The sequence below is a fragment of the Micropterus salmoides genome, unplaced genomic scaffold, assembly GCF_014851395.1.
Source record: "Micropterus salmoides isolate LMB-PRFRI ecotype aquatic unplaced genomic scaffold, ASM1485139v1 Ms_hic_scaffold_7, whole genome shotgun sequence".
In the NCBI taxonomy this organism is placed as follows: Eukaryota; Metazoa; Chordata; class Actinopteri; order Centrarchiformes; family Centrarchidae; genus Micropterus; species Micropterus salmoides.
In genome coordinates, this window is record NW_024044459.1 from 36,776,453 (window position 1) to 36,804,380 (window position 27,928).

A 27,928-nucleotide genomic window follows, 5' to 3' on the forward strand; every position below is an offset into this window, starting at 1 on the left:
GTCACGTTAGCTGTTGAAGTGATGTGGGAAACATACAACTGTAGTATTTATTATTATTACTTAGTTTAGTATTATTACTTAATATTTAGTATTTATTAGTATAACAGACAACACCTGCGTCAGTTTGGACGGATCATCATTTCCAGAACCTGCATGGAAACAGTCAGTGTGACGTTTCAGCTGCTCTGCTTCAGCTTACCTGAGACAGTGAGAGACAGCCGACGGCTCTCAGAGGAGAAGTCATGAGAAAAGACATGGAAGTGATAAACACAGATGTAGCTTCCTTGGTGGGCGGGCTCTGCAGCAGGAAACAGGAAGTGGGCAGAGTGATTGACAGCTGGCTGGGTGTAGTTGTGTGATGCATTGGAGGAGGTGAAGGCGAGCTGGAAGGAGCCTCCTGGGTACTGTGGCTGGATGGAGCAGCTGATGTTGAAGGTGGAGCCCCTGGACACCTGAAAGCCCTGCTGCTGGGCCTCGGAGACCCCGTCCACGGAGGAGGACACAGAGATGTCTGTCAACACACAGATGATGAAAGGTCACATTCACCCTCCGTTCAACAAAATGGCCCCTGAAAAAGGAAGTGATGTCACAGGTCTGACAAACATGGAGCAGAGCGATGACAGACTGTGAAAGCAGGGACTGGATCCACCTGGTGGGACGTCCCCAAACACAGAGACAGACAGACAGACAGGTTCCTCCAGGTGTGTCCTGTCAGGTGAAGCTTCCAGAAACAAGCCCACCTCTCTACACTTTAGGACGTCACTGTCCTGGAGAACTTTACAGTTCAGTCCAATGGAAACCACTGAGACACTGAGACAGAGGAGAGGACACGCTGGAGACATTACTGTCACATATGATCGCATAGATGATGTCTGATGGGCTTACCTGAGCACGTGAGATCCAGGATGAAGGAAAAGTAATCTGATTTTACACACTCCCTCAGAGAAGATTCAGACTGAACACAGTCAGACCTGATCCGCCACACAGGTCTGTCTGAGGACTCCTTTCTCTCTCCTACAGAAACAGCAGAGCCACAGTCCAGCTTTCTACAGACAACAGCTGCTTCCTTCCGGGTCCAGATAGAGGCAGAGTTAATCACTGGTCTCCAGACTCCCTGATGTTTCAACTCCAGTGTTCCTGCACAGCGACTGGCTCCTCCCACCAACCTGACATCATCAGGCTCTGAACAGAAACCAGAGAGTCATCAGTAAAACAAGAAAGTGAGTTTCATCAGAACAGAAATGAAACAAATCAAAGCTGCAGCTCCTCTTAATCCATGTATGGTTCGTTCTTTGATCATTTCATTTCAATACCAGAATCAGAAAATAAGACAGCGAAAAAAATTATTTAGGCCTCATGAGTCAGATTTCTGTAGCTTTGTGTTTTACATTTGATAAACCTGCAGCAGCACATGGGCGATGGCGGTGATTGATTAAATGTAATTAAGATGAGCTTGACCATCAACATAAGCGGGGTTTTTTGAAAAACAGGACAATATTAGGCTATATAGCTGCAGTACCGGAGGCTGCTATTGGCTCAACATTCAGTTTTATAACTCACTAGCAACTGGAACGCTTTCCTGAGAATCCTCTGCTTTTTAAGATTTCTTCAACTTAAAATGAATTCACTGATGATTGTCACTAGGCTACATCAAATGGTAGGCTACACAGCAAACATGAACTGTAATTAGTGAATTTGACAAGCTGTATAGCCTATTGACGAATCACACTGATTGAAAGGTTTGGGTAATTTTCGTTCGTAAATTTCGTCTCTTTTGGCTACACTGTTTTGACTTGACCTTTATTTTCTGAGATGGAAGAATTTAGAAAGTTGCGGAGAGCCTCTGGGAACACATGGGTTAGGAGCAACGGATCACTTCTCCTCTGCCTATCCCTAGCTGTTTCTTTATCTGCTCTGTAAAGCGACTTTGAGTTCGTGAAAAGCGCTGTACAAATTCAATTTATTATTATTATTATTATTTAAAAAACATTAAAAATAAAATAAATAAATAAAACAGTAAACGTGTGTTTGTGTGTGTGTGTGTTACAATTTTTTTTAAATTAAAATAAGTAAATAAAACAGTAAGCATGTGTGTGTGTGTTAATAAAAATATATAAAAATAAAATAAATAAATGAAACAGTAACGTGTGTGTATACATATTAATAGACAAAATTAAAAAAAAAAATCAATTGATTAAAAACTAATAATAAAATTAAAAAATTAAAAAATCAGTGTCAAATGTAAAAACAAAACAATTACTAAAATATTACACCATCAAAATAATAATAATTTGAAACTCAGGGTTGACAAACTGACCGCCTACACTGGAGTTAAAAGGTACTACGAAGGGGGATAAGATGTTGGTTAGTTGAGTCCGAGTTAACTTCATTGGAGTTGGTGCGCGTTCACATAAAAGTGGCGTGTTCGGCCGTGCAGGCAGAGTTTTTTCACAACGGAGCATGCTCCGTATTTCTCCAAAGGAACGCACATTGGTAGTGCCAGGAAATTATGAATATAAAGACAAGTTAACGGCTAAATCTAATATCGTGGTTGCCGACAAAGCCAGGGAGGCTTGTTGGCATCGCATTGAGTAAATTTGTAGCCTAATTCTCTTTACAGTGTTCTTATTGTAGTTCTAATCTCTTATTATGTATTTTATGGGCTCTTCTTTTATGTGCAATATGATTAAGATGTAACGGTACAACTGCACATAAGGTCCATTGTAATAAAAAAAAACAAGGAGCCAGAGGAGAGGGGGAATAATCTGAGACAGAATTTAATTTCCAAGATTAATCTACAAGTAAAAAACTTGAATATTCTCTGACATTATAGTCACACATTCATGAGAGCAGCTTCACTTTGCAAAGCTGCAACATCTCACACACACGTCTGCCGTGCAGGCCAATTATGTGCAGTGGAAAGTTATATTAAACTTCACGATCGGATTCAGTAGTGAGGAAATACTCCTGAGTTTAGCCCACAGTCTCTATCATGCACCTTAAAAACCTTTCCGTGGATTGGGCGTCTTCAGACGAAAACACTAGAGTTTTGCTTTTTTGTGACTTTAATTTCAGGGAATTTTCAGATTTTTCTTCTTGTAAATTTGAAACCTGCATCTAGGATTTTTTTTTCTTGGTTTATTAACCCCCACCCCGTAATTTCTGCCACGTAAAATAGTCAATCTAAATATGTGAAAACACTCAGCAGAACTCAATTATAGCCTACAGATGGGCTCCATCTAAGAAACTGTCCTGTTAATTAATTAAGATTCCTCTCTAAATCCCCGAGGCTGCAGGACTCGCTGTCTGAACGTGATGCTGTTGTGTTCAGAACTTCAGTGCAGCCGCAGAGGAACAAATCAGGCTGAAATCTAAACATATTTTATGAAGTGGTGTGTATTAATACTTCATCATTAACACTGAGTACAGATGTGGTGTGTAGTCCACCGGCAGGGGAACCTCGAGTTAACCACGAACAAATCCTGGACTTGGGGGAAAGCAAGCGGGCTGGGCGGAGCGGGAGTCTCGGGCTTCTTTGAGGATGTTGAAGCGAAGACAGGGCTCTCTCCAGGCTGGCAGGCTGTGTCTCCAAACTCACACACTGTAGGCAGGCAAAGGGAAACAGGCGTCAGCAAAAAAGGCAAGCAAGAGTAACTAGAGCAAAAGCAAAAACTAAGAGGACTGGAACGCATGTTACCATGGTAGGTTAACTGACGAACTGGCAGGGAGTGACTGAAGAGCCGGGCTTTTAGCAGAGTGGGTTGATTGCTGAGCCTCAGGTGAGTGGAGCTGCAGGTGGTGAGCCAGAGAGAGGGAGCAAGGAAGACACGCCCACAACACACACAGACTGACAGAGACAGGCAAAGACAGCAGGGAGGGGGAAACACAAGAAACTAAAGGATGGGGGAGAAGGCAGAGCCACTCCTGACAACCAGCTGCTTCAGACCAGCCCAAAACAAAATGCTTCCTTGATGCTGATGTGGTGTATAACATATGTGCATTTGACCATTACAGTTTAAAACAACACTCTAGCAGCACCACACTGACGTACTTAAACTAGGAATGGCTCCTCCAGCTTGACGCAATCTTGCAAAACAAGTAGCCTATATTCTAATATTTCTTTTTTCACATGTGGCTATAATAGGCCTGTGGTGCCACACTGCGTTGACCTAACACTATAGGGAGCCCCAGTGCGTTACAGACACCGATAGGCCTTGACCATGCCATAAGTGACGAGTGAGAACAGGTTGTAGGGATACCACACCGGTCAAACGTAGAACAAAACGCAGCTCCTTTGTTTTCAGTTATGGGAAAAACCTAACAGATGTCTGGTTATTTGGTTTTGCATTTTTCTGTTTTGGTTTTAAAACAGAAAAACCAACAAAACGATTAATTTTCTTTGTTTTTCCGATTTGATTTTGAAACGAAACAATGAAAGAACGAACCATACACAGATCCCTCTTCTACCTGAGCAGGTGAGTCCAACAGCTTTTCCAGGTGAGCAGGTGTTTCTAGCTGAGCCTGAGCTTCTACAGTCCAGGAGAGCAGACTCATGGCCTCCACACTGGAACTCTTTGGTCCACATCGGAGCCTCCACTTCTCCATAGAGCACCCCCTGGAGACCTGAAGGAGCCCCACAGCCGAGCTCCCTACAGACCACCTCTGCATCCTGCTGGTCAAAGTCAGCTTCACACACTGAGGACCACCTCTGGTTAGACTGGTTAGACTGGTTAGACTTCACCTCCAGTCTGCCTGAGCACAGACTAGTCCCGTCCAGCAGCCTGACAGAGTCTGGAGAGATAATAGAAGATGAAATAGAGATAAAGACACCAGACACAAAAGAAAAACATGTCATGAAACAACAACTGAGTGATTCAAAGTGGACTCAGCACAACTCCAACATCAGTTCATCATTAACAACAGAACACATCTTTCTAACAGCACAGACTGCAGCAAGTTCACCAGCACATTAACATTTAATACTCTGTCACACTTGTTCTCCACGTCTGAACACTTTCAACATGTTTCCAAACAACAGCACAACATCATCATCTGCAGATTTCTCTCCTCTGTTCCTGGCGATGGTGCAATGGATAAGACTATGCCTTTGGTGTGAGAGACCCGGGTTCAATCCCCCACTATGACCCACCATTGTGTCCTTGAGCAAAACACTTAACCCCTCGTTACTCCAGAGGCGTGCGATCTCTGACATGTATAGCAAATGTAAGGCGCTTTGGTTAAAAGTGTCCGTTAAATGAGTAAATGTTCCTTCTGCTCAGGTTCTCCACAAACAAGTTCAACACTTTTCTTAATGTTCTAAGAAGATCTGTAACCCAGAATAAAAACCTGTTTAGAAAATGCTCCAACAACTCTAACTGGGATAGGGGCTGGACTTTCTCCTTTGAAGGAGCTAACAGGGTGGAGGACGCCACGTGGGTGTGGAGATACTGACGAGCCCCCGGCTGAGCAGAGCTCCCCAAAGTTGTGTCCAGTAGGTCATTGGTGCCTGTTATGGAGGCAACCAAAGACCCTGCTGGTGGAAACCAGCGGCTAAGAAAGCCTTCAAGCTGAAGAAGGAGTCCCTTCAGGCTGGTTGGTGGTTGGCCCCGGGGACCTCTGAAGCAGCAGACATGTATGTTTCATATATACACACACAGTATCTCACAAAAGTGAGTACACCCCTCACATTTTTGTAAATATTTGATTATATCTTTATATCTCAATACTGAAAGTTTTAATTAAGATATGTGGGTTGTATAAGTTATGCAAGTAACGTTATTTTAACCCAAACCATGATGTCTTTTAAACCTAACCAAACTGCGACATTTCACAACATTAACCATGTGTTTTATTTTGAAAGTCTACCCAGACGTTGCATATTTATTGTTGCTAACCTAACCTCTGAGCCCTACGCATCCAAAAACGCTCAGGGGCAACCAGGGAGTTAAAAGCCATTGACCAAGTGTCTATATGTGATGAACTTGGAGCGAGAATGTGTTGCCTGGAGATATTACTGTCATTGATGATGTCATAGATGATGTCATTGAAGTGCTTACCAGAACAGGTGAGATCCAGGATGGTGGAAGAGGAAGATGATTTTACACAGTCCATCAGAGCAGATCCAGACGGAACACAGTGAGACCAGATCCACCACACAGGTCTGATTGAGGACTCCTCTTTCTGTCCTACAGAAACAGCAGAGCCACAGTCCAGCTCTCTACAGACCACAGCTGCTGTCTTCAGGGTCCAGCTTGAGTAAGCCACTGGTCTCCAGTCTCCCTGATGTTTCAGCTCCAGTGTTCCTGCACAGCGACTGGCTCCTCCCACCAACCTGACATCATCAGGCTCTGAACAGAAACCAGTGAGTCATCAGTAAAGAAGTGAATTCAAGAGACTAAACTAAAACTTGGCTGCTGATTCTGCTTCTGTGATTCTTTCTGTCTTTACCTGTTGAGGTGTTTTGTCCTTCAGCCTGGAGTCCTGTGATTGGAGCACAGCCGTGGACAGAAAAAACACTCAGGTTGTTTTGTAAAGAACTTTCCATCAGCTCAGAAACCTCTCAGTGAACTCCTCAGTCATTTTACCAGTTTACTGTAGGTGAGATGAACATGTGGATACACAGAACAGCAGCCAGCAGACTGGTTGATATAGAGTTAAAGGAAAAGCTCAGCATCCAGTGAAGTATGCTCGCTCTTCTCCACTTCATCAGGATGGAAATCAGTATGTGGATTCTTGGAGTGAGAGTTGCACAAACACAAGTCAGTAACTACAGCTGCTTAAATCTGCTGCTATGAGACAAATTGCTGCACAAATGATTCCTCATGCTCTCACTTTCACACCTCATTTTCTCTGGACCCCTGCCAAATCTGACCAGTGATGACATCATTCTGCCACTGGTTGTCGAGGTGGTGTCCAGCAAACGATGTGGGCTTTGTAGGTCATTGGCAGACTTTCTGAGGAAGACCTGGTCTGATTAGGAGAGACGGCATTTGTCCTACTTTGGATGGAGCAGATTTGATATGTAGAAATAGGCTGAGTTTATTAGTGGACCAAATCCATGACAATCCAGAGTTGAGACCAGGAGGCAGAACTGCAGTCTAACATACTTCTCTCTGCTCTGTGCATAGTGACAGTGTCTGCCCCCAGACAATTTAAATTATTTAAATCAAAGGTAAACAGAAGAGGATGCATAAAAAATGTGTAAAAATTAAAACCACGAGTGCAGTAGTGCAAAAGAATAGGAGAATTAAATGTGGACTCTTAAACACCAGATCTCTATCTTCTAAAGCTGTACTAGTAAATGAACTAATATCAGATTATGATTATGATTTATTTTGTCTTACTGAAACCTGGCTGGGTGATGGAGAATATGTGAGCCTAAATGAATCCACCCCTCCCAGTCATATTAATACTCACATTCCTCGAGGCACAGGCCGAGGAGGTGGAGTTGCAGCTATCTTCGACTCTAGCCTACTAATCAGCTCTAAACCTAAACCAAACTATAACTCATTTGAAAACCTTGTTCTTAGTCTTTCGCACCCAAGTTGGAAATCACTGCAACCAATTCTTTTTGTTATAGTGTACCGAGCACCTGGTCCGTACTCTGAATTCTTATCTGAATTTGCAGAGTTTTGTCAACTTTAGGGGCGGCACGGTGGTGCAGTGGTTAGCAGTCGCCTCACAGGAAGAAGGTCGTGGGTTCAAACCCCGGTTGCCCCGGCCTTTCTGTGTGGAGTTTGCATGTTCTCCCCGTGTCTGCGTGGGTTCCCTCCGGGTGCTTCGGCTTCCTCCCACCATCCAAAAGCATGCAGGCTAGGTTGATTGGTGACCCTAAATTGTCCTTAGGTGTGAGCGTGAGTGGTTGTTCGTCTATGTGTGGGAGTGTGAGCATGAGTGGTTGTTCGTCTATGTGTGGCCCTGCGATGGACTGGCGACCTGTCCAGGGTATACCCCGCCTTGCGCCCGATGTCAGCCGGGATTGGCTCCAGCGCCCCCGCGACCCTGTACGCAGGATAAGTGGTTGATGATGGACGGACAAAGTTATTATTGTAGGGGATTTTAATATTCATGTCGACGTTGAGAATGACTTAGTACTGCGTTTATCTCTCTGTTAGATTCCATTGGTTTCTCTCAGGGTGTTCATGAATGGACTTTTTTAACCACACCCTCAACCTTGTTCTGGTATATGGTATTGAAATTGAACATTTAATGTTTAGTGTTCCCACAGAATCCCTCTTTATCTGACAAGTATTTGGTAACTTTTGAAGATGTCTGATTGTGCTGTAGCTAAATTTAAGGATCTGATTCCATCAGCTTTTAATTCTTTATCAAGTCACAAATCTCCTATGCCAACTTCAGTCCCTCCCATCTTGTTGCTAGCAGGTCATGGTTTCTCCAACAGGATAATGACCCAAAACACACACCTAAAAACTGGTATGGTTAAGAGCAAAACATTGGACTATTCTGTCCCATATCCTTGTGCTTTCTCTTCCCTCTCCTCTCTCATCCTCTCTTTCTGCAGGTGTTTCTGGCTCTGGATCTGTGGTTGCAAGTAGCCTGCTGCTACCATGTTCCTGCTCGACACCCTGTGCTGCAATTGTTATTGCTAGTCCTATTATTATTATCATTAATATCATTGACAATATCTGTACCATTTATTAATTTATGAACCTGGCACCGGGATGCCAGCACTCCCAGCAATCTACTTCCACCAACCACAGCAGCCAGCTTTACTGGGGGCTTTGGCACCGAGATCCCGGCATCCCCCACTGCCAACTTCCAACAACTAAAGCAGTTGTACACCTCTAGCAACCACAGCAGCCGATCTCAGGGGCTTAGGCACTTGGATGCCAGTGCCCCACGCTGCACAATTCCAACAACTACAGCAACTATTTCCAATAGGTGCTCCCGGCACTGAAATGCCAGCTCCCCCAGAAATACACCCCCAGCTGCCTTCTAACGTAGGATACATGCCTACTATCACCAGCCACAGCAGCAGTTTCTGCTGCCAGCACCGTCATTTCAAGTTAATATTGGGCTAACAGTCATTTGGAGTGAACATCCGGCTAACAGTCATTTGTTCTATACCATCTTTTAATAAAGTATACTCTCCAGTTCCGATATAACTGATTCTGGCAGCATACATGGTAACCTCTTTGGTATACGCATTTCGAGCAAACATTCATCTCGAACCATGTCATTTTGAACAAATTGTTTCAAGCTAAGCTTATAGAAAAGTCATTCGAGCAAAGTGAACAAGTGTTTCGAGCTAAAGTCATTGAGCTAAATGTGTTTTAAGCGAACAGTCATTTCAAAGTTATGCCTTTCCAAGACTTGTTTCGTGCCAAGAGTCGTCTCATACTAAAGTTGTTTTGGATTAAAAGGGGCTTTCAACACTGGGACGCCAGAGCCCCCCACTGTTCACTTCCAGTCATTGTTAACCTGACTGCGTAAGGTCATCAGCATTCTTGTTTTCGAGCGATTAGTCACTTCCACACACGTCATCACATCACATTAGGGCATGTGATGACAAATGAATGTGGACACAAGCACATAGCCCGAAGCCTGGCACGCAGGATTCTCACAATCTTGCAAATTCTGCCTAGCATGATTTATTAACTGTCAGCTTACTCTAGCAGGAGCTCCAGGCACCCAATGCCAGCATTCTCAGCTGTCCACTTCCAGCAACCACAACAACCAGCTTTAGTGGGGGCATTAGGCTGCTACAACCCCCTGCAGCCCACATCCAGCAACTGTTGCAGCTCACTCTAGTCAGGGATTCTGGCACTGGGATATCTGTACAGGTACACAGCTTTCATCCACAGCCCCTGCAGCAATATGTTATTTCTATATCTAACTCCAGTCTTCTTTCCTTGAAACCAAATTAACCTTCTGATCTCCAATCCCCCCTTGTCCCACAAATTCGGTTCAATCCTTGCCAACCAGGTTAGGATAAACTACTTCTACCATGAACAACTGTCACCCCGCGATACTAATAGTACACTGCCGCCACTCGTGCTGCAAGTTTTTGGGGGTTCTATAGGAAAAAATGAACAGGCCAGCTTGAAGAGCTTCAGCCACCATCACAATTAGTACAACATAAACTTCCTACCATTCGATCTCGTCACCACATCTTGTTTCATCAGCTACGGCCAATCCATGATGGCTATACAACTCACTCCATCAAAGTCCATCTTAGCAGCACTAGCTTACTTTACAAAATTGTAACTGTTGTGCCCTGCCTCTAACCATTATTAGATAACCTTACTTCTCAGAGGTCTTCTACATCAAGAGCCATCTCAACCACCTCTGCCTTCCTCTTGCAGCAGACTTGCTATCAGTCTGCGCTGGTTACAGTATCCCTCAACTGTCTCTAACCTTCACACCCGCCCTCTTTGGTTTCACTTCACTGCATCTTCCCTTCGCTTTGACCTTCAGTGTCATACCTGCAATTAAGACTCATTTCTCAAACAACACTGCGTTCAACTTAAAGCAACCAAATCCAATAAATAGCACTGGCTTACACTCATCTTTTTCTCCGAAGTCCAATCACCTCTGAACCCTTTCAAGACCCTCATGAACTACTTGAGACTATGGGAATCACAGAGCACAAACATGTCAAAGATCTCTGACGTAATTGCTGACGTAATCTGCACTCTGCGCATGCGTTGGCGTCTGTAGCCACCTGTCGGAAGCTCCGTCTTGAACCGGACTCTTATCCAGTTTTAAATCCACTTTTTCGCTACATTTTTTATATCCTTTTATTTAACTTAACTTTATTTAAGTTTTACGTGGGTTAAGGATTTAGTCATCCGACATGGATTTTAAGATAGATGACCGTAAAAACGCGATCAACGCTACTGATCACAACAAAGCTCCGGTGACTACGCAAGCCGAGAAAACTCTGCCCCATGAGGACTGCTCACTCCTTAAGAAAGCGAACAAGAAGATTGCTGACCTTATGGAAGACATCCGACGACTTTCAGAGGAACTCAAAGAGAAAGATTCCCTGCTGACTGGCTTTATGGATGTGGCTTCAGTACAAGCCAAACAGATTGTTTCTCTTAGCGCAACCGCTAACATCCAGGACACCGTGTTTTGGGACCCCTCTAGTCTTCCCAGGCTTTCATCCTGTTCGACTCCGAAGCATCAGTCAACCTGGGCTGAAGTGGTGGTCCGTGGCTGCAAGAGAGGCTCGGATGGGGCTGCCTCTCCTCCGCACATCGGCCTCTCCAACCGCTATGCAGCCTTGTCTAACGACACTCCGGTCCATCCAGTGGATTCACCTGCGGCTTCGAGTCTCCTTGATACGGATCTCTTTCGGCGCACAGTGCCTGCCGACACTGTTGCATCTCCTTCACCGGCTACATCTCCTGCACTGGGCCGCCGGTCTGCCGCCGGACCTGATCGGCGGCCGTCATCCCGGTCAAAAACCTCCGCTTCCCGACGTAGGATCCTGAAGGAGGCTGTGCTCAGACGCTCCGGAGGCCGTCTCCACCCTGCACCGTCGGGTAGCCCTTCTCTCAGGTCTGTTACTGCTGCTCCAACACAACACTCGGCAGCTCACACACTCCATCCTCAGTCCGCACGCAGTGTTGAAGCAGATTCTGCTCAGTCCTGCTCTGGATCCCAACAACCAGCATCTCCTCGTCCTCTTTTCTCCCCAACCACACTAATAATTGGTGACTCCATAACCAGAAACCTCCGTTTCTTTAACGCTACCACTCACTGCTTCCCCGGTGCCACCACGGCTGACATTTTAAAAAAACTCCAGGACCTGATGCCGTCGCTCCCGTCCTCCATCACAAGAGTGATAGTCCATGTGGGAACAAATGACACAGCTCTTCGGCAGTCTGAGCTGACAAAATTAGATTTTAACCGTCTTCTTAACTTTTTAAAGCAGTGCGGAAAGTCCGTTTTTATCTCTGGTCCCATTCCCACAGTCGGTCGCGGTGCTGGCCGCTTCAGTAGACTCCTTGGCCTCCACGACTGGCTCCAGTCCGCCTGCAGGGCTCATCGTGTGTGTTATGTGGATAATTTTAATATTTTCTGGCAAAGAATGTCTCTTTTTAAGACAGACGGACTTCACCCAAACAAACGGGGCTCAGAAATGTTAGCTGCGCACATACAGCATGTGGTGCGGTCCACACATGACTTACGTGAATGATTAATCATTCATGCAGCACACCTGGACACACCACCGCTCACTGAACAGATCTCTGCCTCACTGCCACAAACAACTGTCTCCACCTGCTGGCATGTAAAGCCGTCTGCTCCCAGCGCTGTTCCAAAGACTTCTATTCCTGTCATCATCACGCATAGACCAGTAAACCGAAATGTGCACATCCCACACAGAAATAATAGTAATCTCTTAAGGATTAGGACAACTGCACCAACTCCAGCACCCAGAACAAACTCATTTAAAATGGCTCTCTTCAATGTGAGATCACTTTCAAGTAAGACTTTTATCTTAAATGATTTTATCTTGTCTGCAAATCTAGATTTTATGTTTTTAACTGAATCCTGGTTGCAAATGAATGACTATAGCCAGCTAGCTGAACTGTGTCCGCCTCAATATGATTGCTTTAGTCAACCGAGGGTCAGTGGTCGTGGTGGTGGGCTAGTGAGCGTGTATAGGAAAAATTTTAAATGTCATCAAGTATGCTGTGATGAATTTAGCTCCTTTGAAGTTCTCACTCTTAAAGTTGGAGGGCTGCAACCTATCATATTTGTTATAATTTATCGCCCCCCAAAACCGTCTGGAGGATTTTTATCAGAACTTCCTGAATTTTTATCTACTCTGGTTTTAAATTATGACAGAATTGTTCTTTGTGGCGATTTTAATATTCATGTTGATGACCCCAACAATGTTAATGCAACTGACTTTTTAAATATGGCCACTTCTTTTAACTTCAAACAACATGTCAAAGGGCAAACACATAACCGTGGTCATACACTGGACTTGGTTTTTACCCTGGGTGTCAGCATTTCCTCTGTGGAATTATTGGACATGACCATATCTGACCACAGATGTATTGTTTTTAGCTGCGATTCGCCTGTTACTCATGCCGCCTCACCAAGCTCCGTGTGTTGTTGCATCTTTAATGAACAAAGTGTTTCAAAGTTTTGCACATTCTTTCAGAGCCAAAGCCAACACCTGTCTGATTCCAACACCAACAATCTGGTCGATCACTTCAATCATATCTGCTTGTCGTCACTAAATATTACTGCTCCTCTAAAGGTTAGGCCTACGTCTAAAGCTAGTAAACAACCCTGGATAAATGACAGCATTCGCAGCCTAAAAAGGGAATGCAGGAAAGCAGAGCGCAGATGGAAAAAATCCAATCTCCAAGTCCATTACCTCAGTCTGAAGGATTTATTAATTAACTACAATAAAATGGTTAAGGATGCGAGAACACACTATTTTTCTGAACTCATTACTACACATAAACACAATCCCAGGTTTCTGTTTAAGACTGTGGATCAGCTGGTAAACCCAACCCCTCCTTGTGCCTCAGCTGGAAGTAATGATGACTGTGAATTGTTTTTATCTTATTTTACCAATAAGGTGGTGTCAATCAGAGCCTCTATTACCCCCGTGGCCTCTTACTCAGAGGTTCCTCACCAGCAACAACAGAGTTTTAAGCAGTTTTATCCCATCGACTTGTCTGAGCTTTTAAAAACAGTATCACAAATGAGAGTGTCCTCCAGCCCACTTGATATAATACCTACAAAATTTTTACTAAAAGTAATAGATTCTGTTGGGCCCCATTTGATCTCTGTTTTCAACAGCTCCCTATCTACTGGTTGTGTCCCTGATTATTTTAAAACGGCTTGCGTGAACCCACTTTTAAAGAAACCTGGTTTAGATCCCTCCCTCCCACATAATTTTAGACCAATTTCAAAACTGCCTTTTATTGCAAAGATTCTAGAAAGAATTGTGTCCAAACAGCTGCTCACTGTGCTGGAAAATAACAAAATATTTGAAAAGTTTCAGTCTGGTTTTAGGAAGTACCACAGCACTGAGACTGCCCTGCTTAAAGTCACCAATGACCTTTTAATGTCTGCTGATGAAGGTATGTGCTCAGTCCTTGTACTCCTGGACCTTAGCGCTGCTTTTGACACCATTGATCACAACATCATGTTAGACAGACTGAGGCACTGGGTGGGGATCTCTGGTACTGCCCTAGAATGGTTTTCATCCTACCTGTCAAATAGGAAGTTTTGCGTGTCTGTAAACAACTATGTCTCTTCATTCTGTCCAGTTAAATATGGTGTGCCTCAGGGGTCGGTCTTAGGACCCATTTTGTTTTCCTTGTATCTGCTTCCCCTTGGACATATTATCCATAAACATGGCATTTCTTTTCATATTTATGCTGATGACACACAAATATACTTGCCCGTCAGATCCACAGACCCTGGAATGCTGAGTTCACTTAACAACTGCCTTTGTGAAGTTAAAAAATGGATGTCAAATAATTTCCTCCAGCTGAACTCAGACAAAACAGAAATCCTGGTCATCGGGTCCCAGCAGATGGCAAATCAAATACTGCCATCTGCTGGTTCCCTAGTAAATCACATTAAGCCTGTGGCAAAGAACCTTGGTGTTTGGTTTGATAGTAATTTAAATTTCGAGCAGCACACCACAAAGCTTGTTCAATCATGTTTTTATCAACTTAGAAATATAGCTAAAATTCGATCTATGTTAACTTTTAAGGACACCGAGACCATTTTACACGCCTTCATCTCATCACGCCTGGATTATTGCAACAGCCTTTTCACCTGTTTAACCCAAAAATCTATTGATCGACTCCAGACTGTCCAGAACTCAGCTGCCAGGCTTTTAACCAGAACAAAGAAATATGACCACATTACTCCTATTTTAGCTTCACTACACTGGCTCCCAGTATGTTTTAGAATTGACTTTAAAATTCTATTGATCACTTTTAAAGCTCTTCATGGCCTCTCGCCTTGTTATATTTCTGACCTTTTAGTCCCATACGCACCAGCACGTACCTTGAGATCCTCGGGCAGAGGTCTGTTGTCTGTTCCAGAGTCTCGACTGAAAACTAAAGGGGACAGAGCGTTTGCTGTCAGGGCCCCGAGGCTCTGGAACAGCCTGCCCGAGGAAATCAGGTCGGCTGAGTCAGTGAACTCTTTTAAGTCCCTTCTTAAAACATACTTTTATAGGAGAGCTTTTCCCGATCTTATTTGACTTTATTTTATCCCTTTTATTTTATTGTATTTTACTAATTTTATATTTTCATGCTCTTATCTTTTTTTTTTTTTTTTTTTGTATTATTCTTTACACTTGTTAAAGCACTTTGTAACTTGTTTTTGAAAAGTGCTCTACAAATAAGGATTATTATTATTATTATTATAAATCCTCTCTGAGTCTTGGCTAGTGGCCGTCCGACACTGGTTCCACTACCAGTTCCACCAAGAGCTCTCTTGTCAGGCATTTCCCCCTTCCATTACCCAGGTCACTCCTAATCGTATCTGTTGATTGTGTGGTCCTTGCTAGTCAAGTGGAGCTAATTAGCAGAGTTTCAGGAGAATGACCACACATCAATCACGTCATTGCCAGCATTTCCATAAATACCTACATGTCCCATCTCCTCTTCTTCGCTCTCACATTCTCCTGCTCCTCCCAACCCCTTTCTCTGTCCTGCATCCTCATCTCCTTCTTCCTCTCCATAGGGTTATAGGGTGTCCATCGTGCCTGCTACATGGATTTCCCTAACGCATCTTCCCCACAACACTTTCAAATGCCTATTCAGCAGCTGCAGGCCTTGTACATCTTTCTGTTTTGATCATTAATAAACCTTCTCTAATAAATCTTATCTGTTGATTGTGTTGTCCTTGCTAGTAAATCTGTGATTATGGCCATCTTCTAGCTAAAGCTATCAAACAAGAGTTTTTATTTGCTTTGCTAAAAGTGGTCTAACTCAATTACCAGATGACTACTCAGAGACTGTTGTATTATTGTATGCATTTAACATAGTGACGGACATCTACACAGCTGGAATTATACAAAAAGAAGAACGTAGTGATGATTCGCGCTCTGTAGCGCCGTTTGTCTGTTATGGGCTGCTGTAGAAATATGAGAGGACCCACGGTGCAGCAAATTGAAATGTCTTATTCTGCACCCACATCCTATAGGATGATGCAAATTAGGGGAAGCTGCATGTTAGTCCCAACAATGAACTCTGCTAATATCAGCATTCTCATTGAACCAGACAAAGATCCCACTCTCCCATCCAGTTACTGCCCACTATCACTTATTAACGCAGATCTAAAAATCATCTGCAAAGCCCTAGCAAGAAGGCTAGAGAAGGTCACTCCATTTCTTAAGGCAGGTACTCTACTAACAATACACGCAGACTACACCATATTGATAACAAGCATTTGATTTGGAAATTTCTATCCGCTACTTTACATTAATTTGGATTTGGAAACTCTTTCATAGTCTGGATTAAAATCTTATACGGTTCCCCTAGAGCTTCTGTCAGGATAAATGATCATACTTCTCCAAGCTTTAGTCTTGAGAGGGGTACCAGGCATGGTTGCCCACTCGCTCCCTTGCTATTCACCATTTTTATAAAACTACTAGAAGCTACTGTCAGCCAAAATATAAATATTAAAGAAATTCCAACAGAAAATGTGCAACACAAGATAAGCCTTTATGCAGATGATGTACTACTTTAACTCCTAAACTCACAAATGTCTCTTTCTGAGATAATTACACTTAGATAGATAAATTGTCATCCATCTCAGACTACTCCATTACCTGGAGTAAATCCATAGATTTACCTGTAATGTGTGATTTCCAAAGCATATTTACCACACCGCTAAAGGGAGGGAATATTAAATATCTGGGTGTCAATATTTCCTTCAGGCTTTCAGAACTGACGTGGCTAAATTTCACCCCCTCTACTTGTGACCTGTTCCGCCAGTGTGTGAATGTTAGTTTCTGTTTAAGCACATAGGCTCAGTGTGTGAATGGTGAATGCAGATGTAGGGTAAATGCGCTTTGAGTGGTAAAGACTAGAAAGGCACTATACAAATACGGAGCATTTACATCAGCTCCTGTGTCAAACATCATGCCCGCTTTAAAACCATCAACATAACCAGTGTTTCCCAGGATTTTAAGAGACTATGATGTGTGGGCCTCGGACCCTCTCGGGAGATCCGGGGCAAACAAGACTCTGCAGGTCAGACTCTCATACCAAAACACTTGTCTTTGGTATATTCCCATTGTAAATTGTTATTTGTTTTATGTTTATGTATATGTTTTAATGTCTGCAAGCTTGTTAATTGTGCTGCTGCTTGTCTTGGCCAGGACGCTTTTGGAAAAGAGATTTTTTATCTCAATGAGTTTTTCTGGGTACATAAAGGTAAAGTTAAATAAAGGAGAAACGGACTGGAAGCACTTCCCTGGCAGTTGGGTTGGAATTTCTCTAAATATCTAGGTCTTCACCTATCCCATGCAGATTTACTACAATCTGGAAAAATCCTGCAAAATAAGAAAACGCTAAATTCCCCACTATGGTGTGATAAAGGGATAAGATATCAAAAGCATATATTGTAGGGCAGTGCAGGGCTTTCTTCCATTCCAGGATCTACTGGCACAATATGGAATTAGCAATAAGAGATTTCTTGAATATTAACAGTTTAAATCCTTAATTTGGGCGAGTTTAGCGATAACAAAATAGACTTTGATCTACCTCCAAAGATAACATACTTTCTTTAACTCTCACCCCCAAAACTATTATCAAAGATAAACATGTAGATAGGTAGATAGAGACTTTATTGTCATTGCACATAAAATACAACGAGATGCAGTTTAGAGCAAACCATTGAACTTAGCCAACTTCTATAAATAAATAAATAAATACGCCATAAAAGAATTGCATAAAATAATAAAATGAAGCAATAAAACATCCATTAAAAGAATGCAAGAGCAATTTCAGTATTAAGACATAACTAACTGGTCCAGCAATTGGATAAAGTGCATTCAGTGTGTGTTAAGCACAGTTTGGCATCACCTGATCAACATTCAAGATTGCAGCAGCATGTCCACATCTCTTGGAAAAAGCTGTTCTTTAGGCGGTTTGTCCTTGCTCTGATGACCTTGAGCCTGCCAGAAGGAAGTTTGCAAAACAGATGGTGACATGGATGTGAAGAGTCTCCATTGATGTTCCTGGCACGTCTAAGAAGATGGCTAGAGTGGATGTCGTTCAGATGGGGAAGAGGGGCACCGACGATCCACTGAGCAGTTTTCACCACCCTTTGTAGGTCCTACCTTTCTTCTGCTGTGCAAGTATGTCAGGACACTCTCAATTGTACATCTGTAGAAATCTTTCAAGAGGTCATGGCGGAATATTAAGCGTCTGAGTGTGCGCAGGAAGAAAAGGCGTTGCTGGGCCTTCTTCACCAGACATGCTGTGTTTACCTTCCAAGTGAGGTTCTCAGATAAGTGTACTCCAAGAGGCACTTGTTCAACCTCCTCACCGCTTATGTATATCCCCAAATGCACTCTCTTACTCTTCCTGAAGTCAGTGACCATTTCCTTTGTCTTCTTGGTGTTGAGAATCAGTCATTCACTTTGCACCATCCAAATTGACTCTCCACCTCCTGTCTGTACGCTGACTAGATCTCCTATAGTCCTCCCTGTCACCTGAGCGGAGTGCGTCATCTCTGTCTTTGAGTAGCATTCTCACCCTATTGTTGAACCAGGGCTTCTGGTTTGGAGATATCTTAATGTCCTTTTTGACAATGACAGTGTCAATACAGAAGTAATATATGCCAGAACTGCTGAGGTGTAGTGCTCAATGTCTGAATGGTAAAAGAGTTCCCACCTTGTGTCCTCAAAGCAGTCTTGTAATGCTGATGTGGTTGCATCAGTCCAGGTCTGCACAGTCTTCATGTGATTCTTGGGTCCGCAGATCAGGGGTTTGTATGCAGGAGTCAAGAAGAGGGCCAGATGATCAGATTGTCCAAGGTGGGTTGATGAATGCGTCTTGTAGGCTACCAGTATGTTTGTATACACCTGGTCTAGTATTTTGCCCTTCCTTGTTTTGATGTTGACATTTTTGTGGAATTTAGGTAACACCGTCTTGAGATTGCAGTGATTGAAATCCCCAGCCACAATGAAGACACTGTCCGGTAGCCTATTTTGTTGACTGTTGATAACATCGTGCAGCTTCCTCATAGCCTCCTTAGCATTAGCTTGGGGGTGCACATACACAGCTGTGATATAGACTGCAGGAAATTCCCTCGGCAAGTAGAATGGTCTGCATTTCAGCATTAGAAACTCTATGTGTTGGCAGCAATGTCTCTTGATCACAGTATTATCCGTACAGCAGTTGTTATTTATATACACGCACACCTCCGCCTCTTGTCTTACCGGCACCCTCTGTGCGATCAGCTCGGTAGATGGTGCGGCCTACTAGCTCCACGGCTGCATCTTGGCATCTTTTCATGAAGCCAAGTCCCTGTTAATATCATAATGCAGCTGTCTGACCGGTGATCAGTGATCCGAAGCCTTAAATCATCCATCTTGTTGATGACAGACTGTGGGTCGGAGGGAACATGCTCCAATTCTCATAATTAAAAAAACAATTATACTTTTTCACATTTTCTTTTACCAATAAATATTTACCAGACTTTATAAAAATATCATTAGATTTCATGCATAGGCTATATTTCATCATTTAACCAAATATGGCCCACCTTTTTTTCTCAAAATATTATTCTGCAAAATCCAGGAGTTTTTACCCGAATTCAAATTAATTTAGCTAATTTATCACTGAGGTGAAAAGGTGCCACGTGCACATTTAAAAAGGGATTAAATTAATTTTTAAAAATCATTTACGTGATAAACATATCTGACAGCAATACAGAAGCCATTAGAGCTTTACTGCGTTATATAACACTATAGTTTTTTATTTTGAATTGTCACCTGAATTTCCTTTTATATAAAAAAAAAGACATTTCCTCAATAAATTGGTGCAGAAAAATTCTCCAGAATGCAGGAAATGAAGTGTTTAAAACTCAAATATTTCAGAGAAAGGCCCCCCTGACCACCCTTAATTAATATTAACGGTGTTAATTATTATCAGAAGTAATTATAAAAATCATAATAAATGTATTTACAGTATATGACTGGCGACCTGTCCAGGGTGCACCCCGCCTTTCGCCCAATGTCTGCTGGGATTGGCTTCAGACCTGCGACGGCGGTTGATGATGGATGGATGGATGTATTTATGGCCTATGATATTTAAAATTTAAGATGTAGTTTAATGTTAATGGTAGGTAAAATAGGTATAAAGTTCTGTTTAACAAATGGCATAACAGTTGTATATTTCTCCCTTTTCAACAAATTGATTATGAAGACATAATTTTACGTCTTCACAGTTGAGCATGTGCAGGAGTGTACCCCGCGGCCTTCAGGAAGACACACACACCTCACATTGTGCAAAGACACACACATGGAGCCAACTGGCCGAAGGGGAAGTTAGGGTGTAGACCATGATTTGAAAAAAATTTGAACTCCGAACGTGAAACAATAGGGCAGGGGAAAACAAATAAGTCTGGCCAAATGTTTTTCAAGCCATCACAAGGTGGGCCTGAGCATAGCCAAATTATTTCAAATCCTGGGGTGCTTTCGTGCACGTTTAGCTCAGTCGGCATGTGTGCGGGGAGAGTTGTATTTCTTCCTTGTACAACAAATTGATTATAAGGACACTTTTGGACATATTCACAAAAAGCAATTGCTGCATTGTGTTTGCGCGTCTCGACGTCCCCACAATCATAAATCTATGGATTATTTTCATTTCCCTCAGGAAATTCAGGGGAATGCAGTCACACGTTTACTGACGGCTTTTTCAGAGGGGTGTCAAGCAGGTCAGAGTCTCTTTTGAATGTCCTTCAGAACTTTTCAAACTAAAAGCTTATGTTGACCAACTGTGTGATTGTTTAATGTGTGAGGACTTGGAGTGGAATAAGGCAGGATCAGAAGGTGTAATTTAGTATGTCGACAACACTGAAATACAAGTTAGTGCAAATGAAGCATATAAAGTTCACAGGTTCGGACAATTACAGTCTAAAACTTGTGTGTAAAGTAATTTAAATGGTTAAAAAAGAGGGACATTTTTTTCCAAGACTAAATATTGAAAGATGTAAAGCAAAAAGCAAATGGCTAAAATTGACTAACTATGGAAATCCATCAGTGTTATGCTGCGAGTGTAACCTGCTGCTCTCGAGAACCCACTGCATGGTCCTGACTCAACTGGCGACCTCGAGACGGGAGGCGGACACGCTGGCGAGGAAGCTAAAACCCATGGTCACTGGTGTCGGTCACTAGTGCGTCTCTTAAGATGTCAGAAAGTGAGGGGTCTCTACCTGTCCTGAAATTCTCTACCTGTCCCCTGTCTATACCAGTTTCTCAAAGTCTCTACCTGTCCTCAAAGTCTCTAACTGTCCCCTGTCTCTAACTGTCATCAAAGTCTCTAACTGTCCCCTGTCTCTAACTGTCATCAAAGTCTCTAACTGTCATCAAAGTCTCTGACTGTCATCAAAGTCTCTAACTGTCATCAAAGTCTCTAACTGTCCCCTGTCTCTAACTGTCATCAAAGTCTCTAACTGTCATCAAAGTCTCTAACTGTCATCAAAGTCTCTAACTGTCATCAAAGTCTCTGACTGTCCTCAAATTCCCTACCTGTCCCCTGTCTATACCAGTTTCTCAAAGTCTCTAACTACCTTCAGAGTCTCTACCTGTCCTCAAAGTCTCTAACTGTCCCCTGTCTCTAACTGTCATCAAAGTCTCTAACTGTCATCAAAGTCTCTAACTGTCCCCTGTCTCTAAATGTCATCAAAGTCTCTAACTGTCATCAAAGTCTCTAACTGTCATCAAAGTCTCTAACTGTCCCCTGTCTCTAAATGTCATCAAAGTCTCTAACTGTCATCAAAGTCTCTAACTGTCCCCTGTCTCTAAATGTCATCAAAGTCTCTAACTGTCATCAAAGTCTCTAACTGTCCCCTGTCTCTAAATGTCATCAAAGTCTCTAACTGTCACCAAAGTCTCAAACTGTCCTCAAAGTCTCTAACTGTCCTCAAAGTCTCCAACTGTCACCAAAGTCTCTGACTGTCCTCAAAGTATCTAACTGTCCTCAAAGTCTCTAACTGTCCCCTGTCTCTAACTGTCATCAAAGTCTCTAACTGTCATCAAAGTCTCTAACTGTCCCCTGTCTCTAAATGTCATCAAAGTCTCTAACTGTCATCAAAGTCTCTAACTGTCCCCTGTCTCTAAATGTCATCAAAGTCTCTAACTGTCATCAAAGTCTCTAACTGTCCTCAGAATCTCTAACTGTCCCCTGTCTCTAAATGTCATCAAAGTCTCTAAATGTCATCAAAGTCTCTAACTGTCCTCAAAGTCTCTAACTGTCCCCTGTCTCTAACTGTCATCAAAGTCTCTAACTGTCATCAAAGTCTCTAACTGTCCCCTGTCTCTAAATGTCATCAAAGTCTCTAACTGTCATCAAAGTCTCTAACTGTCCCCTGTCTCTAAATGTCATCAAAGTCTCTAACTGTCACCAAAGTCTCAAACTGTCCTCAAAGTCTCTAACTGTCCTCAAAGTCTCCAACTGTCACCAAAGTCTCTGACTGTCCTCAAAGTATCTAACTGTCCTCAAAGTCTCTAACTGTCTCCTGTCTCTGACTGTCATCAAAGTCTCTAACTGTCCTCAAAGTCTCTAACTGTCCCCTGTCTCTAACTGTCATCAAAGTCTCTAACTGTCCCCTGTCTCTAAATGTCATCAAAGTCTCTAACTGTCATCAAAGTCTCTAACTGTCCCCTGTCTCTAACTGTCATCAAAGTCTCTAACTGTCCCCTGTCTCTAACTGTCATCAAAGTCTCTAACTGTCCTCAAAGTCTCTAACTGTCATCAAAGTCTCTAACTGTCCTCAGAATCTCTAACTGTCCCCTGTCTCTAACTGTCATCAAAGTCTCTAACTGTCCCCTGTCTCTAACTGTCATCAAAGTCTCTAACTGTCATCAAAGTCTCTAACTGTCCTCAAAGTCTCTAACTGTCATCAAAGTCTCTAACTGTCCCCTGTCTCTAAATGTCATCAAAGTCTCTAACTGTCCCCTGTCTCTAACTGTCATCAAAGTCTCTAACTGTCCCCTGTCTCTAACTGTCATCAAAGTCTCTAACTGTCATCAAAGTCTCTAACTGTCCTCAGAGTCTCTAACTGTCATCAAAGTCTCTAACTGTCCCCTGTCTCTAACTGTCATCAATGTCTCTAACTGTCCCCTGTCTCTAAATGTCATCAAAGTCTCTAACTGTCATCAAAGTCTCTAACTGTCCTCAGAATCTCTAACTGTCCCCTGTCTCTAACTGTCATCTGTCTCTAACTGTCCCCTGTCTCTAAATGTCATCTGTCTCTAACTGTCCCCTGTCTCTAACTGTCCTCAGAATCTCTAACTGTCCCCTGTCTCTAACTGTCATCTGTCTCTAACTGTCCCCTGTCTCTAAATGTCATCAAAGTCTCTAACTGTCCTCAAAGTCTCTAACTGTCCTCAGAATCTCTAACTGTCCCCTGTCTCTAACTGTCCTCAAAGTCTCTAACTGTCCTCAGAATCTCTAACTGTCCCCTGTCTCTAAATGTCATCAATGTCTCTAACTGTCCCCTGTCTCTGTCCTCAAAGTCTCTAACTGTCCCCTGTCTCTGTCATCAAAGTCTCTAACTGTCCTCAAAGTCTCTAACTGTCCTCAAAGTCTCTAACTGTCCCCTGTCTCTAACTGTCCTCAAAGTCTCTAACTGTCCTGAGAATCTCCTCGTCGTCTCTGCTGCAGAGCTCCGCTCAGTGCTGTTCTCTCCTGTATTTATTAATTAAACGTGTTGTGTGCTCAAATGTCACCAAACGTGAAAGCACGCTCCCTGCTGCAACACAACCTCCACGTTTGAAGCTGATTGGATGAATATTCCTGATATAATCGAAATGCAAACACACACATACGCACAGATTTCCCTCTTTATTAGAGAGGTGTTGTAATTTAGTGGTGTCTGAATAGAAACTGTGTATGTTAACCTGATTTCTGGATTGTTTCTGAAAGATCATTATTTCAGTCTTTGCTGTGGGTACTGTCAGGGCCCTGGTCTGAAACAATCTCTGCAGGAAGTTAAGGTGCTGCTGCAAACCTTTTTTAGTAGATGAAAACAACGCTAAGTCATCTGCATACAGCAGACCTCTGCCAGAACCTCCTATCTGTTCAGCCTGCTGCTGTTATTCCTGCTGACAAATAATGTCTGTTTTTAAAGCTGTGAGTCTGTCAAATCCAAAACCTTCACTATGCGCGCACACACACACACACACACACACACACACACACACACACACACACACACACACACACAAACATTTTACACTGTAACTGACATAAAACCATAAAACTGAGAATTAACACATTAATGCAACAGATTTGGCTCATTTTACAGCTCTAGGTGCAGTTTCACTTGCAACAAACTACAACAAACACATAACACAGCAAAGGCAGCAAAGTTAAGATGTAAACATTAGTGCAAACAGCCCTGGAACAATGCCTCAACCTTCTGTGGAATAAGGAGTGTTTTTCCTGTTGCCTGAATATTTCCATTCAGCCAGCATTGCAGGAATGCATCAAAGAAACAAAGGTATCGCCCTTTTTTTTTTTCACTCACAATATGAAGCTATGATTACAGATTCTTTAGACTCTCTGGGACAATCTAGTCCAGATTTAACAGCTCAAGTAGAGTGGTTTTTAACTGGATCTGGTCTAATGTGCATTAGCCAACATTTAAAATAAAAAGATGCACTCGGTCGCTCAGCAATGTCAATTCAGTTTTACTTTCCCCTTCACCACCGAACCAGAAGCTGACTTCAGCACCAGCACAGTGATCAGAGTCCTACCTGAGCTCCACAGCAGCAGCAGCAGCAGCAGCAACAGGTGATCCATGTCCAGGTAGCCCGTCTCTCTGCCGTCCTCCTGCTCTCTGCTCTCAGTGTATCTGCCTACAGGAAGAGGTGGAGGTTCACTGCAGCTGGATGTTTCACCACTGAGTCAGAGCCTTGAGGAGGTCTTTTTGGAAAACCCTGAATCTAAAAAGAGAGAATTACTTTTGTTATGTCATAATTAAATGTAAACTTTTAGATTTTGAAACTGCTTTAGTAACACTGTTTAACTGAAACATTCTTGCTGAACTAAACTGAAAATGAGAGCTGGCTATCAGAAGAGGAGAGACTCAGAGGACAGGTAGAGACAGAGCTACGCTTTCTCACCTCATGTCCTAAATATAAAACTTTTACTCCAGTCTGAACCAGACACACAGAAACTCCCCTACTCACTGGGAGAAATGCCCAAATGCCAAATCCTTTATCTCCCCATGCCACAAACTAAGAACAACCAGCGGAAGCTCAGACTGATGTAGATAAGAAATTGTCAAAAGGTATTTGAATAATTGTTAAGTTGCACGAGAATACTGCCAGGGGCGTAACGAGTTGGCCCCGATGCAAGATGGTCATAGGGGGCCCTCCCACAGCGAAATACACTGCACAGCAACACCTAAACTAAATGAAACTAGATGAAAGGATATAAATAAATCATAGCCTAACCGGTGACAACCCACCTTCACACAAATTAAAATGATCCTATCAGTGACAGCACACAATGACACACATGTGAAAAAAGATGGTGATCAATACAAAATGTCTGTTAATAGGAATTATAAACACAAAACAAGTGTGTGGACTGAATACTAGTCAAATAAATAATAAATAAATTTTACTTACATTTTTGGTGCACTCAGCTTTTTGCTGTGCAAATTGTTTATTAAACGCTGTGATGGCAATTCGAGTTTTCAAGTAAACAGCTCAGGCAAACACTTGTTTTATTCAAGTCTTCTGCAGAAGGACTCGCAGCAACACACATCCGCCGTGTACATGTGTGCTCGAATAAGTGAGGAGAGCTCAGTGAGCCTGTTATTTATCCAGCTTTAGGGTCAATCATATCGTCCCACAGAGACACGTTGTCCCTGAAGTCTGGATAACACAGAGCACAGAGATATTTGGACTGTTACGTTTACACAGATTCAGTCTCCCTGAGTCCAGGGTTACATGCAATATGTTTGGAATTCCCATTACAATGCTTTAAATCCAGCTGGCAGGCAGGGCCTTCTCTAGTGACAGTGTGGCAAGTCCAGATTAACAGGTCTGTGCCAATAAGATTTGATAAGTTTTAGTTTGGAAAAAGATTTTTCTGCAGAGGCCACAGTCACTGGATTTGTTAAGAAAAGCAGTAAAATGGTGCAGACTAACGTTAACCCAAAGCGATGCCGTTGTTGTCAGACATCATCATCAGCCAGACACAGAGCACCCCCATATCGCAGAAATGCTATGATCCTCGTTGCTGCTGGGAAGATTCTGCGGTAAGATTGGCAGTGGAATCAGGCTCCGCCCATCGAAGCATCAAATCTTCGAATCTTCGACTTTTCGGGGTCAGCTTTATGTTACCACCCGGCTCGTCATGGAGAGACGTAACAAAAGATATGGATTAATTGAATGAGATGGGAATGACAACTGGAAACTTACAAAATACCAACTATAGGCGGGCATATAAAGCAGAAACTGCTGCCACAAAACATGTTTGCCAAGGTCATTTTGAGATCACAGTGACCTTTGACCCCCAATCTCTAATCAGTTGATCATCGAGTCCAAGTGGACATCTGCGCTAAAGACGGACGGACAGGCAGACGAGCTGAAACAGTCTCGTAGTTTATTAAACTGATTTTATTTTCTTTGAACACAGTAGATGATGTAGACGGTCACATGGTGTCGTCCTTTCCACGTCCAACAATGATCCACTGAGATGTATATTTTGAGTTAGAACTTATAGTTAGAAAATATATTAAAATAGAGAAATATTTAAAAGTTAACTAATCATAATGGATAAATATGTTTTGCATTGCATTTGACTTGGTTAATTAATTTTACTGTTATTGGTGTAGAACAGGCTGTTTTGCTCCTCCTCATCTGTCTGTGTTTCATGTTTCATCATAAAAAGTGTCCTCATACCGTCTTTAACTGATTAATTACTAAATGATTCAACATGATTATGAAATAATCTAAAGTCTAAAAAGTGAAGTCAATTCTTTCGTTACAAAATTAAGCAAAATTATTATGAAATACACAAAATGAATTACAAAAAAAATTTGTTCTGCTCCGATTTGTATAATTCTGCTTTTAGTCAGACTTGAGCTAAATGTGCTCCTTCGGCCATCAAAGGAACAAATGTTGTCAAGGTCCTGAAGGAGGAAATCTGTCTCTCAACAGAAAACGACCCATGTCAGCCACAAGGGGGGGGCACTAAAGGGAATTCATAAAGTTTATATCACACTAACCAGATGAAAGTGGTTTTAACGTTGAACTTTGTCTGCTCGCTACACTCCTCCTCTTCTTCAGTAAACACAGACCGAGTGCTTCAGGAAATAAGAAGAAGATGCTGCACACAGAGAGCTGCAGGGAGAGGAAATAAGATACCAGATTTGAACACAGTTTGTGTTTAATGGGAGCTGATGGACTCATGATGGTGGACCAGGTTTTGGTATCAGCAGCGTTCTGGTTTCTGTTTGTTTGCAGTCTGACCAATCAGGTTTGAGTGGGCTTTGGTTGCAGGTAAACAGTTTGTGTTGAGCTAAAAAAGCGGAACGCATCGAATGAACTCTGGAACCCATCAGCTATCGTCTGACAGGGATTTAGCTTTTATTATGTTTTTTTAAATGTATCTCCTGGTAACAGCACATGGATTCAGGGACTTGTTTGACAGAGACTTCTGTCTTAAACTTTACTTATCCCACCCTGTTTAAGTACACCCCTGTTTCAGGTAACAAT

The 27,928-nt window shown here is 42.6% G+C and overlaps 2 protein-coding genes across 2 annotated transcripts in view; one reads left to right on the forward strand and one right to left on the reverse strand.

The window, feature by feature from the left end:
- LOC119891530 (scavenger receptor cysteine-rich type 1 protein M160-like) overlaps positions 1–27,928 on the forward strand; it is a 667,824-nt gene that overhangs the window by 581,152 nt on the left and 58,744 nt on the right. The window lies entirely within an intron of this gene.
- LOC119891504 (scavenger receptor cysteine-rich type 1 protein M160-like) overlaps positions 1–27,928 on the reverse strand; it is a 1,270,577-nt gene that overhangs the window by 26,123 nt on the left and 1,216,526 nt on the right. The window contains exons 19-21 of the mRNA XM_038703207.1: positions 4,468–4,791; positions 886–1,182; positions 200–511 (exon numbers count right to left, since the gene is read on the reverse strand). Coding sequence (XP_038559135.1) covers positions 200–511; positions 886–1,182; positions 4,468–4,791 — 933 coding nt within the window. The remainder of the gene's footprint in view (positions 1–199; positions 512–885; positions 1,183–4,467; positions 4,792–27,928) is intronic.